This window comes from Manis javanica, chromosome 5 (assembly GCF_040802235.1).
Source record: "Manis javanica isolate MJ-LG chromosome 5, MJ_LKY, whole genome shotgun sequence".
Lineage (NCBI taxonomy): Eukaryota > Metazoa > Chordata > Mammalia > Pholidota > Manidae > Manis > Manis javanica.
In genome coordinates, this window is record NC_133160.1 from 16,952,921 (window position 1) to 16,965,456 (window position 12,536).

Below are 12,536 nucleotides of genomic sequence, written 5' to 3' on the forward strand. Positions count from 1 at the left end.
GTCTCTTTTAATATGGAAACTTTAAAAATTACTTCCCCCTAGGGGAAAAAAAAAGAAATCTCTTCCCTGGGAAGAAGCACATGCTCACCCCACAGCTCCCCACACCGTCCTTGCTCCTGCCAGGTTCTGCTCAGCCCACCCACCCTGAATGCCACTGCACCAGGCTGCACATGTCCTGCCCACATCCCAGCTTCTCAGCAGGGGCCTCAGAGGCGCTCAGGGACTTCTGCACAGGAGTAATAGCTCTGGACCTCGGGGGCTTGAGGTCCCTCTTGGATAAAGGCTCACCCTAATCAGTGCCATTGGCTTGTTCCTGTGCGCAGGCCCTAGCTCACCACAGGCCCTGGCTTCCTGCCTGTCCTTTGCCTATTGCTGCCAGGCAGTGGCTTCCCACAGCTTGGCCTCACTGGATGACCTGCCTTCTTAGGGCTTAGAACTGGCCATGCTTAGCCCAGCTGCTCCATGCTGTGCCCCACAGAGCTCAGCTCCACACAGCTGCCTCTCCCCATCAAGAGGACAGTCATGTCTTCCTCAAGCTCGAGAACAGCCTGGTGCCCCTTCTCCAGTCGCACGCACCAGCACCCCAGCCTTGACTCCTGAGATGAGGTCACTCACCTCGACGCAGATAGCACATGGCTCCAGCCCGCGGAGGCTGCTCTTGTCAAATGGGTCGAAGGCCTCGTCCCGCATGGTGCTCGGCTGCAACACGTAGCCACAGTGCCCGCCAGCCATGAAGAGGGCCTGGTTCATCTGCATGGGCTTATCTGGGAAAGCCGGAGTAAGTGGACTCCAGCCCAACTGCTTGGCGGGGCCCCTACTGCCCCCAGGGCACCCCCTCACCTGGAGTCTGGAAGTTGAGGGCCACCAGCTGACTGCCGCAGATCCACATGGGCAAGGGGTCGTAATTGGAGGAGTCCAGACGCTGGCCCTTGGGGTAGATGCGGGACAGCTGCAGCCGGTTGTACTGGAGGAATTTCTTGCCTTTGGCCTTGTTCACATATTTCTCAGCCTTGGTTTCCGGGAACGATGACATGTCCCGGTAGCAGGCACGCTCTGTGCCAATCTCTGGGCCAAACAGGAACACTTACAGAGCCCAGCCACCCAGGCAATGCTGGTGGCCAGCTCCCCACCCCCAAATAAAGGGCACCCAACACATGTGCACCCTGCCTGGGCCTCACTCCTTACTCTCTTCGTCAAAGGGCACAGGCCGGCAGTAGACGACAAGCTCCGAGAGCTCCAGGGCGATCTTCTTCCTCCGTTCCATCATCTTCCCCTCAGTGAGCTGGGACACACACAAGACACTGGAGCCCCACCCAGAAGGAGGAAGCCCCCACTGCCTTGGGCACATCCACCGTGGTGCTCTGGGCCCCTCCTGCCCACCTGCACTGCCCAGACCCTGCTGGACCGTAAACAAGGGCTTCTGTCCTCAGCCTCACCCCAGAATCGAGACCCAGAGGGTGGGATCCTCACCACCACCCATGCCCCAGTGACACCTCAGCCTCCCTAGACAAAAAGGCCACCTCCTGGTTGCCCTGTGGCCTCACTGGGCCTGTCTAGGCCTCTGCCTCTGTCTTCCGTGCCCGAAAGATGATCCTTCCACCACCCTGGCCTAAACGCCTCACTACCTCAGTCCTGCAATGCCAATTCCACCACCTACTTACCACAGCCAGACCTGAGCCGCACCCCCAGGTTGTCCCCTCACCCCTAGAGGCCTGCTGGCTCCCATCGGGGCTTCTATACCCAGACTTCCTTCCCTCTTCAGCCTTAGACCCCAGCGCCCAGCCCTTCAGCCACCTGATCTGCCAGTCCTTTGTCCTTCCAGGCCATGCCTGACAAACCCTCGGCACCACCCCTTCTCTGCATGGCTTGCAAAGCAGCCACAGACCTGTTCTGCAGCCCCCCATCCTGCACCAAATGACAAGGGGAGACGGCTACCTAGTAGGGATTGTGACCCTTGCAAATACTTCTCTCTCTTCCCTGGGCTCAGTGGGAGAGGCCTGCCTCCCTCAGGAGACTGGGCCTCCTGGCCAAGCTTGAGCCTGGGCCCCAGCCCCGTGTGCTCCTATGCGGAGGTGGGCCCTTGCCACCCCACACTGCTAATGCCCACTGCCATCTGACCCTGGCACGGGGCTGACATGGCTCTTGGGATACCCACTGCTGCCAAATGCAGTGGACACTTCCAGGTCCTTATCACAGTGCCTCTACCTTCAGTCCTCCATCTGCCTCTGGCTGCTCTGGCCTGCCCTTCCTGGGCTCCTCTCCTCCTCCTGGCCACTTCATCCCTCCCACGCTCCTGCTTAGAGCCCAGGACTTCTCCTACCCACCCTTGTGTATCCAGCTGCCCACTCAGCAGACGCACTTGGAGGTCCCTCAGGTGTCTCAAACTCCGTGCACCCTGAACATGCTACATCACTGTCTGCCTGCTCACCCGAGGCCCACTGGCCCCCAGGGCTCCAGCAGGGTCTCACCCTGGCATCTGCAGTCTGCGCCACTTCACGGATCTTTTTCACCCAGTCCTGCAGCTCCTCCTGTGAGTCAGCAGCAACATCCAGGGACCAGTGCGCCACCGACGCCATGCTGATGGAGAAGACGAAGAGCCGGCTGTTCTTGCCCTCAGGGCGGATGGCTGGGAGAGTGAGAGGAGAGGAGCTGGGGTCAGACATTTCTCTGTCCCCCACGCCACACCCCAGGCACTGGCTTGGAGTCCCCTCACAGCCTGTCTTCCTTCTTGTGCCCCAGGAGGGAGGTGGCACTGCCTCCAGGCCCATTTTACAGCTGAGGACGCTATAGCTCAGAGACAAGTCACCACCATGACTGGTGGGCCTCTAGCCTGGGTCACGTGTGCCCATGTCACACTCTAGACCATTAGGATTAAAAAGGTCACCTGGCCATCAGCATCATCCACAGGCCTGGCAGACAGGGTGAGCATGAAGGAGCTAAAACAGGGGGTGAGGAAGGGAGCCCGGGAGTCCAATGGGGGGGAGCTCAGAGTACAGGCAGCGTCTAGGGGTCCAGCCCTCAACTGTCTCCTCAGAGCATGGAGAGAGCCACAGGGGAGGGTCTGACCCTGAGGAACAGTGGGCGAGAGTAGGGGACAGGCGCTCACCAATCTGACAAGCTGGCACATCCAAGACCCCCCTCAGCAAGTCCCCTAGGGGGCTGTTCTCGTCCAAGTGCTGTGGGAAGCAAAGCCCATGGGACCATCAGCACGTCTGTGGTACACATGCATGTGACGGCATGCCTATGTGCCCGTGACAAATACGTCTTACAAATACACACACAGCTACATGAACATGGCACGTGCTTCAGACCATGGAGGCCACAGGGGTGTGACAGTGCACAGTAAAGAGTCGGGAGGGGAGCCGGTCCCTCCCCCAGGGCTCGGGTCTCACCTCCCTCTCAGGCTCCAGGGCTGCAGGGCTGACCATCTCTTCCACGTAGTTAGATGGGAACCATAGCTGTTTCTTTCCGCCATAGTCCCCCCGCCACCTGTGGAAGCCATAGGCCGCTAACCCCAACCACCACTCCAAAGTCCCACGAGAAGGGTATGCTTTATCAGGGTACCCCCCACTAGGCAGGCACTGCTAGTGCGTGAGAGGCACAGATTCTCCACAAATGGCCGAGCCCATGCCTCCCGGACCCTCGGTCCGCACCCCGGAGGCCCCTGACTCCTGGCCCACTGTACCATGGGCTCTCCAGCCCCAGGGATCAAGCTCACCAGCCTCCCTCCTGCTTCTCCACATTCTGGATAATGGCACTCTTGGTGAAAGTCAGCTCATCCTCTCTCTGGGCCTTGTAGTCAAAGAGGGCTTTGACCGCACACTGCAGAGGACAGGGACCACTTGGGGCAGACAGTCCCTCCCTGCCACTCTCCTGACATGGGGCTCGTGTAAGCACAGGCTTCCCAGCAGGGGCAAGACAGCAGGAGGTGCCACTGTCAGCCACCCACCCAGGCCACATCCCCACCACTGGCCCCGCAGAGGCTCCAGGGCAGACGTGGAACGTCGCAGGCCCCTGCCCTGGGCCACAGGGAGAACCTGCCCCCAAGAGTGAGGGCTAGCTGACAAGGAAGGAGTGGGGGGGGGGGGCCTGAGCACCTCTCCTGGGGCCTGGAAGCCTGTGCACATGGCCAGGACCCCATCATTTGTCCTGTTCCCAGGCTCCCTGGCTACTGAGGGAATGGTGGGAGGAATAGGACATACATCCTTAGCCCTTAGGACAAAAGGCAAAAAGAGGAAGATCTGGTCTGACAGATCTCCACGAAGTGAGAGCACAAGTGGCAAAGAACCAAGCTTACTGGCAGTGTGCCCTGCCCCTGCCCTGCTGCTGTTCGGGGAGGAAACAGAGGGTCACCCTGAGGAGCAGTCAGGAAGGGTCAGTGTCGACCCCCAGGGACAGGTGGGGAGGGGGGTGGCCCCAGGAGAGCTGTGGTCAGACACCAACCACACATCTCTCACCACCTCTCAGGCCTCGGAAAACCACAAACACCACTTCTCCACAAAGACCACAGATGGGTCTGAGCAGAGATGCAAGCCCCAGGCAGCTGGGCACCCTCCCCAGCTTCCTGTGCTCGGAGGCCCGAGGCTGTATACCTTGAAAGTCGGCATAGGGTTTGCCTCCACGTAGAATCCAGGGTTGCGTCCCTCATACAGGGCTCCGTAGTCAGGCTCCTGAAACAGGAGGGAATGGGATATGCTAACGCCCGGAGATAGAAGCAGCTGCTGGCTTCCATGTGCCCCTCGACTGGCATCTGGTCCACCAGGGGCCTCATCCCCCCTCTCTCCATGTTCCCACCCTGGAGCCCCATCTCAAGATTCTAAAACTTCGCAGCACCTGAAGGCCAGGCTGTCCCCAAGACAGCTGCAGCAGGGACCCCAGGCACACGTACATGCTCCAGTTCAGCGGCTCACTCACCGAGCACACTCCTCGGCCCCCGGCCCCCGGGCGAGGCAGGCCTCTCTGCCTACCTGCGTCTACTGATATGAGTCTCAAGTGGATCTCCCAGCCTTCTACCCAGGCCGTGACCTCCTGTGCCTCCGTCCTGCCCTCCTCCCTCACTAATCTCACCTGTGGTGCTACCCGCCCCCCCCAGCCACACTTCCACTGTCCCCTGCCCTGGGGAAAGTCTAGTCTGTGCCCCACCAGATCAGACCCCAGCCTTGGGCCTACGCTCCCCCTGAGGGAGCTCCAGGACCTCCTCACCCCAGTCCAGCACACGGGGCACTCTCTGCTGGAGTGTTCAGCCCCCACCTCTCCACCCAACCTGGGCCATCCTTGCAGACACAGCTCAGACACACCCTGGCACCCCCACCAAGGCCCCCAGCTGGGCTAGGCAGCCCTCCTATGGGCTCCCTACCACACCCAGGCTGCCTAGCCACACTCCAGACCATCCTGTGACTGTCAGACTCAGGGCCTGCTCAGCACCAGCCTGGGGGTTTCTGCAGGGCCACACTGGCCTCTGCCCCATTTGCCATGCCCTTTCAACCACGGGGCCCTCACAGCAGTGCCGATCTTCTCCAGCGCCTCCTCGTTGATGGGATAGCGCAGCTTCATTTTACGGTACAGCGGATGCTTCTCGTAATAGCTGATGAGGTCAACCAGGCTGTCAAACTCCGAGTTGCCCAGCATTACTGTCTGGCCCTCCTGCTGGACACGGCAATGCTTGATCTTGCCCTCAGCCCTTGACAGAACAGTCACAAAGGGTCAGGGCAGCCCAGACTCAGGCGTAAGCCCACAACACCACCAAGCAGCCCAGGGCCACATCCCTCACCGGAAGGAGATGGCGTAGGAGTTGGGCTCATTGCGTTTTCGCACCAGGAAGGCCCCATCCCGGGGAACACGCATCAGCATATGCTCGGCTTGCGCTCGGGTTAGGCTGGCGTGGTACCACCTGCAGACAGGCCCAAGTCAGGTCCTGGGCCTCAGCCCCAGGTCCCTGCCCCATCCCAGGCCCCTCCCTCACTCTTTGCTCTCGTGGGCATTGGTCTGTGGGACAGGCTCCGAGAGGCGCATCTCAAATTCGTTGCAGCGCAGGGGAACTTGCTGGTAGTGTGTGATAAGGTCATAGAGTGAGTCAAAGACCAGGTTGTCTGTCAGGAAGAACTTGGGGGTCCCGGCGTCTTGCCGAGAGTGGATGCGGCAGTGCTGGACTTTGCCGTTCCGCCTGAGGGAAGACAGGGAGGCAGTGAAACACGGGCTGGGCTCCGAATACCACACTCCACACGAGTGAGGCACCCAGTCTCAAAGCAGGGGGTGGGCCTCCTAGGGAGCTTAGGTGCAGGGCAGCCCTGCAGGAGGGCCTTCCCACTGACAGGAAAGCATGTGCATGCATGTGTGTGTGTACAGGCGATGAAATCATGCTTCACATGAAAGCCTGGAACAGAAGACAAGCTACGGACGGTGGCTCTCTCTGGGGAGCTGTGTCCACGTGCACATGCCCCAGGGGAGGGGTTACCAGAAAGAGAGGGTGTAGTCGCCCACGAAGGTCTCGCTCTCGCGCACCAGGAAGGAGCCGTCGGGGGCCCCAGTCTCAACGCAGTACTCAGTGAGCAGGCGCTCAGCAATGTGACGCCCATCCCGTCCGGCCCCAAGCTTCCCGTGGAACCACTTCTCATTGGAGTGCAGCTCTGCGCTGCCGCTGACCTGCCAGGGGAGGGCAGGGCAAAGGCGCTCGGTGACTCTTGACCCCAGCCCGGCCCCCAGCCCTGGGCTGGCCCCGCACCTCCTTGGGTTCCTCTTCATCCTCGTTGCCCTGGTCACTGCTGGTTTCCTCAGAGTAGTAGATCTTGCTGCTGGTCAGGACGAAGTAGTGGGGATACCACTCCTGAGAGGGACCGAAAGGGGGGCTCATGAACAGAGCCCTCTCGCTGCCTGGCCCCCTCCGCCATGCCCAGCCTGGCCCTCACATGGTTCACGGGGTCCTCCAGGTAGAGGATGCCATTCTTGATGGAGTTGCTGATGTCGTTCTCAGAGTACATCACGGATGCAGGCACCTCCTCATAGGCACTGCCCTCAGCCAGCTTCTTGTGCTATGGGGGTCAGGCCAGGACATGCACAGCATGCCCCAGCCGAGCCCCACCAACTCACCCAGCCTACCAAGAGCTGGATGGATGGCCTGGGAGAAGTGTTGGGAAGTGCGGGGCCCCCTACTGGCCCCCAAGCCCTACCTTGATAAGGATCTTCCTCTTGAGCTGGTTGGGTGAGGGGAGCCCATCGGCAGCAATGTCCACAGGCTTGGTGAGCAGTGTGTCCCCGAGTACCTTCTTGAAGTACTGGGCCATGTTCCTCTGCTGGGCGATGCTGCAGTGGTCCTCGATAGACAGGATAACTGGGTACCTGCATGGCAGGGGGCCAGGGCAGTGACACAGACCCTGTGCTTCTGCAGGGTCAAGGCTCAGTCTAGAGAGCCCTCAGAGAATGAGCTGTTAGGAGCCAAGGGCCTGGGAGCACTGTCTGTAGGGGCACTATCCCAGAGAAGAGGCAGGATCTGGCCACTTGCAGGGGGTCCTATGGGGCACCTATGGGTACAGCAGAAACAAAGGGGTGTAATGGCTACAGATGGAAGACCCCAGATTTGGTCCAATTATGGATGCTGCCCCCAAAATACGAAGACACACCCTACATCAAAGAGACCAGGAAAGATGAGAAGTAGTCTGCAAATTTAGCTACTGGGCCCACGGCGATCCCATCAGTGAGGTGGGAGAGACTAGACTAGTACACGAGCAGAAGTTAGAGGCGAACAGGACTGCAGAACAGGACCGGGAACACAGACACTTCTCTGGGCTGTGAAGGGAAAGGAGGTGGCAGGACAATGGAACAAAAAGGCCAGAGTTAAGGAAGTATTTTTTGAGGATGGGAAGAGTTTGTGTTCCACATGCTACAGAGAAGGACCCATGAAAAGGATGGGCCAAGGATGCAGGGACGGGGGTAACACAGGAAGCCAAGAGAAAGGCCAAAGATGAAGGCAGGGGAGTAGGGACATCGGAGGAGGCCCACTGCCCTCTCACAGGAGAGCTGGAGCCACGCCGACCGGAGACCCCACCCCACCACTCACTCCGAGGCCACAAAGGCATGCTCCTTGATGGTGTGCAGGACGTCTGAGAACTTGATCTTGGTGGTAAGGGTGTGCCCGTGGTAAATGACTGGCATCCCATCAGGGCCGTCCCAACAATCCACTGGGGAACAACATAACATGGTCAGGCAAAGCCTCCCAGCTGCCTCCCCAGGCCAGCCCCCACGCACACTCAATGCAGCGACAGCCCATCCGCAGGCAGCGAGCATAGGCTTCCAGGGAGGACTCGCTGGAGAACTGGTCCCCGGTCAGGTACCTGGACAAGGAAGGAGAGACGAGGATGGTCAGGCAAGGCCCTCCCTCCCCGTCTGGGCTAGGTGGGGCTGAGGGCGCCACTCACGTATTGTGCGAGGAGGAAATCCAGTAGTGGGAGAGAGGGTTGTTCATGGTATCTGGGCACACTGCATCTAGCTGCGAGTTCCATACGCTGTTCTCTTTGGAGAACAGGAAGGTGACAAACTGTCCAGGAACAAATGTGGATGGGAAGAGAATTGGGCCCCTGACCTAGCCCACGGGTCCAAGGGTGGTGGGCACTCAGCCTCCAACGGGGTGGGTGGGGAACAATGGGGAGGAGCAGGTGGCACCTCTAAGGAGATTCTGGCTGCTGAGAACCAGGAGGGGTTCTGGTCAGCGCCACCCATCTCTTTGGCAGGAGGGATCAAAGGGCGAGCTCACCTCGTCCAGGAAGAAGTGCGGCTCCTCAATCTCTCGCAGTGGGTCCCGGAGGAAGCTGAACATGAACTCCTGCACCTGGAGCCGGTCAACAGCCCATAGCTCCTGATGGGGGTGGTAAGGGGGGAAGCATGTGAGAGGCCTTCAGTCAACGACAAGCCCAGCCCTCCTCAGTCAGGCACCCTGGCCCAGGCCCAGCCCCAGCCCAGCCATACCCCCTGGTACTCAAGGAGGAACTGCTGGAACTCAGGAAGGGACACTCGGCAAAGCTCCGGCCGCTCCCCTGCCCTGCAGGACAGAAGGGAAGTGCTTGGTGGCCAGCAGGCTACTGTGGCCCACAGACAGTGAGGGGCCCCTTGGAAAACAGGCCCGGCTCTCGGCCAGCATAGCTGCCTAGGACGGTCCAACATGGCTCACCCCATCCACTCCCTCCCACATGCATCAGGAATCACCCAGGGGGGAACCCACCTCCCCACTTTAAACCAAACCTCAGGGCACTGGCTTCCATGAAGGGGAGGTCCATCTGCAGGAGACAGAACCTAGTCAGAGTGAGAGCACCTGGGAGGCCACATAGGAAAGGGGCTCTCAGGAAGAAAGGCTGGGGCAACAGATGGGGGAGGCCTCGAGACAGCTGGAGAAATGGCATCCAAAAGGCCCCAAGCACGGAGGCAGGGCTGGGGCAAGCAGGGCTGGGGCTGGCGCTGGGGCTGGGGCTGGGGTGGGAGAGCAGGGCCAGGGCCAGGGGAGGGCAGGTGACTCATGCACCGTCTTCTGGGCGCTGTACATGAGGCTGCGGTACAGCTGAGCAAACTGCCCATAGGTGATGTCACTGCTGCGCTGCTCCAGGTCCTGCGCCAGACAGAGTGGAGGTCTGGTGAGGCCCACAGGCCCAGGGCCTCCCCCGCCCCACCCGCAGATGAACCACAGAGCCCTTACTGTCAGCCGCTCTCGGAGGAAGCGCATGTTGGGGACCCGATAGTTGACCTGGGACAGCATGTTCTTCAGGTCCTTGGCTGATATACTGAGGGAACAGGAACACACTGTGGCCTCAGCCAATCTCCCAGGACCTCTGACCTGGGTGTGGGCTGCCTCCACCTGGGGCCCGAGAGGTAAACCACACTACTCTGGGACCCATAGTCCTGTGGGTGAGGCTGGGTCAGAGCCCCTGAAGTGACTCTTCCTTCCTCAGGGCCTGTCTCCTCACCTGAGCTACGAAAAGCCCCCGATTTGTCAAGGAGCGGGCAGGCTCAGCAAAGTGGGTCAGGGATGGGGCCGGGAGCCACCGGCAGGGCTCCCCTCCTCGGCACCACACGGCCCTTACCCCTGGCCCCTCAGCCCTCCTGGGCAAGCTGGTCCCCCAGCACAGAGGGAAGCCGCCTCTGGTGCTGCACCTCTGGGCTACTACAGGGCTTGCCCACAAATTCCCTGTGACTCCCCACCGCACCACCCCCCGGGACACTGGGAGTTCAGGCCTCGGCACTGGGCCCACAGGGAAGGTCACTGTCAGTCCAACACCACAGCTGGTGACTGGGCCTCTCCTGGGGTCTGACAGGGAAGCATCCCTGCCCCCTGGGGGTGCTCTGCCCAGGATGTGAGGCTAGTGGACACCACCATGTCTGGCAACAGGTTAGAAAAGATTGGGAGAAAGGGAGGCTTTTTCTCCTGGAAGGTGGTGTCAGGGTGGGGGGAGCAGGCACCCCTCCTCCTCTGGCCCAAGAGCCTGGCAGACAGCATGAGAACTCCCTGAGTGGATTCGGTTCCGTCCTGAGTGGTCAGCAAGTACTGCTCTAAACAGTGCGGCTCATCCGGCCCTGTCGTCCAGGAGGCGGCTGCCAGGGGCCTCGCTTTGCAGGTTAGAGTGCAGCTTGACCAAGCTTCCTCTGTGGACTCTCTGCCATCAGCATGACAAGCAGGTGGTTCTCTCTCCCACCAAAACATCTGTCTTGTCCCTGCTTACCTCTCCAGTTACTGCCCCCTGCTCTGGTCCCCTCACAGCTACACCTTGAAGGAGCCTCCATGTTCCCTTCTGCACCCCCGAGCCCCTCCCCACTCCTTCACTGCCTGGTCAAGGGCGCCAGCAACATCTGTGCTGCTAAGTCCAACGGTGCCACGCAGTCTGCACGCATGACAAAGCCAGGTGCTGTCGCCACTTCTTCCTCCCTGGGCTTCCAGAACTCCTGTATCCTCTGGGTTTTCCTCTTCACGAGCTGCTCCTTCTCACCTCCCCAGGCCCCAATATCCAAGCAGCCTGGGATCCACCACTGGCCCTCTTGCCCTTTCTTACTACACTTGACCCCAGGTGACCCTACCTAGCCTCATGGCCTTTTGAATCACCTGTATGTTCCTCAAGTAACATCTCCAGGCCCAACTGCTCCCCTAGGATCCTTCTACCTGCCTGCCTACTCAGCACCTCCACCTGAACATCTAAGGGCATAAAACTTAACACACCCCAGACGTGTTCCTCCCATGGCCTCCCCACCTCAGTGGCAACTCCACCTTTCCAGATGCTCAAACCAAAAAAGCTTCTGTCATCCTCAACCCCTCTTTCTCTCACATCTCCAAATCAACCTATTAGGAAAGTCTATTTGGGCTCGTTCTTCAAAATACAGTAGAAACAAATCTGGCCACTTCCTACCACCTCCACCCTGCCCTAGGCCCTCTTACGTTTCCCCTGAAGCTGGAGGCCGCTTTCTAACAGAGCTCTCCAGCTGAGCCCTGCCCTGGACTCTCCAGCAGCAGCCAGCGATCCTACGTAACACCTCTCTTCAAACCCTCCATGGTTTTGCATCTCTTTCACAGCAACAATCCAAGGTTCTTACTGTGACCTGATCTTTGTTCCGCATCTTTCCTTGGTTGCCATGCCACAGCCTCAAAGCCGTGAGCCTCAAAGGCACCCCCTCTCCTACTCTACAGGCCACCCTGACCCAGTTCTACACTTCCTGTTCCTGCACACGGGGGGGAGTAGGGGGCAAGGCACAGAGCTTATTACACTCGGCCTCTCCTGAAGGCTGTGCCAAGGCTGTCAAAGGGCTTTCTGCAGGCAGCTACTTGTGGCAGAACCCCCTGCCCTGTGACCCTGCTTGAGGCAGGTCCTCTGGCCCTCCAGGCAGCTGCTCAGAGCATGGCTACTGTTCTGGCTGCCCCAACTCGCCCTACAGGACCAGAGCACAGCTTGGCACCCACCGATCCTCACGGTTCCGATCCACTGAGTAGAACTGCTTCCGCAGCCACCTGGGGGGAGAGAGGCCTAAAGTGAGGGTCATTTGTCCAGCCAGGACCAGGCCTGGGGAGGTGAGCAGCAGGCAGTGTCTGGGCACAGAGGCCTAGGTCCCTGCCCCTGCTCCCTAGTACCTAATGCCCGCAACCTAACCCATCAGGGGCGGATCTTACCTCTCAATCTGCAGGGGTGTGGCCGCCTGTGATGTATCCTCCATCAGCCAAGTTAAGCCCTTGATCCACATGTTCACTTCCTCCTCAGATGTAGCTGTGAGCGAGGCGTAAACAGCTGGGCTGCAGGCCCCTCCTCCTGAGCTGGGAGTCAGTGGGCATTCCCCTTAGCTCCCCTACCTCCACCAGCCCCTGGACTCCTAACCTTGCAGGCTCAGGGTCTTCAGGCGGAATTCCATTCCATACAGGATAACAAAGCAGTGTGATTGGTCCGGTCGGAAAGCAGGGTCCTCCTGGTAGCGATCAAAATCTCGTGAGGTCTTCCCTGGGCGGATCTCCTTGATTTCCCGAATGTCAACTAGGAAGGTAGGGAAGAGGCCAAGGTCAGCCTGGGGTCTCCAAGAAT

General features: G+C 59.8%; 1 protein-coding gene across 7 annotated transcripts in view; it reads right to left on the reverse strand.

Annotated features, from left to right (window-relative positions):
• PLCG1 (phospholipase C gamma 1) overlaps nt 1-12,536 on the reverse strand; it is a 35,238-nt gene that overhangs the window by 3,588 nt on the left and 19,114 nt on the right. For all 7 annotated transcript variants that reach the window (XR_012131335.1, XM_073236599.1, XM_073236598.1 and 4 more), the window contains 26 exons: nt 12,336-12,488; nt 12,134-12,227; nt 11,927-11,974; nt 9,680-9,764; nt 9,509-9,592; nt 9,232-9,266; nt 8,959-9,031; nt 8,747-8,848; nt 8,412-8,530; nt 8,242-8,327; nt 8,054-8,174; nt 7,167-7,335; nt 6,906-7,028; nt 6,722-6,823; nt 6,455-6,642; nt 5,963-6,163; nt 5,771-5,890; nt 5,500-5,680; nt 4,593-4,670; nt 3,719-3,822; nt 3,393-3,489; nt 3,107-3,176; nt 2,469-2,626; nt 1,186-1,282; nt 841-1,065; nt 616-764 (listed from right to left, as the gene is read on the reverse strand). Coding sequence is in view for 6 of the 7 variants with exons in the window: in XM_073236599.1 (XP_073092700.1) it covers nt 616-764; nt 841-1,065; nt 1,186-1,282; nt 2,469-2,626; nt 3,107-3,176; nt 3,393-3,489; nt 3,719-3,822; nt 4,593-4,670; nt 5,500-5,680; nt 5,771-5,890; nt 5,963-6,163; nt 6,455-6,642; nt 6,722-6,823; nt 6,906-7,028; nt 7,167-7,335; nt 8,054-8,174; nt 8,242-8,327; nt 8,412-8,530; nt 8,747-8,848; nt 8,959-9,031; nt 9,232-9,266; nt 9,509-9,592; nt 9,680-9,764; nt 11,927-11,974; nt 12,134-12,227; nt 12,336-12,488 (3,062 nt within the window). In the remaining variant the exon portion in view is untranslated. The remainder of the gene's footprint in view (nt 1-615; nt 765-840; nt 1,066-1,185; nt 1,283-2,468; nt 2,627-3,106; nt 3,177-3,392; nt 3,490-3,718; nt 3,823-4,592; nt 4,671-5,499; nt 5,681-5,770; nt 5,891-5,962; nt 6,164-6,454; nt 6,643-6,721; nt 6,824-6,905; nt 7,029-7,166; nt 7,336-8,053; nt 8,175-8,241; nt 8,328-8,411; nt 8,531-8,746; nt 8,849-8,958; nt 9,032-9,231; nt 9,267-9,508; nt 9,593-9,679; nt 9,765-11,926; nt 11,975-12,133; nt 12,228-12,335; nt 12,489-12,536) is intronic.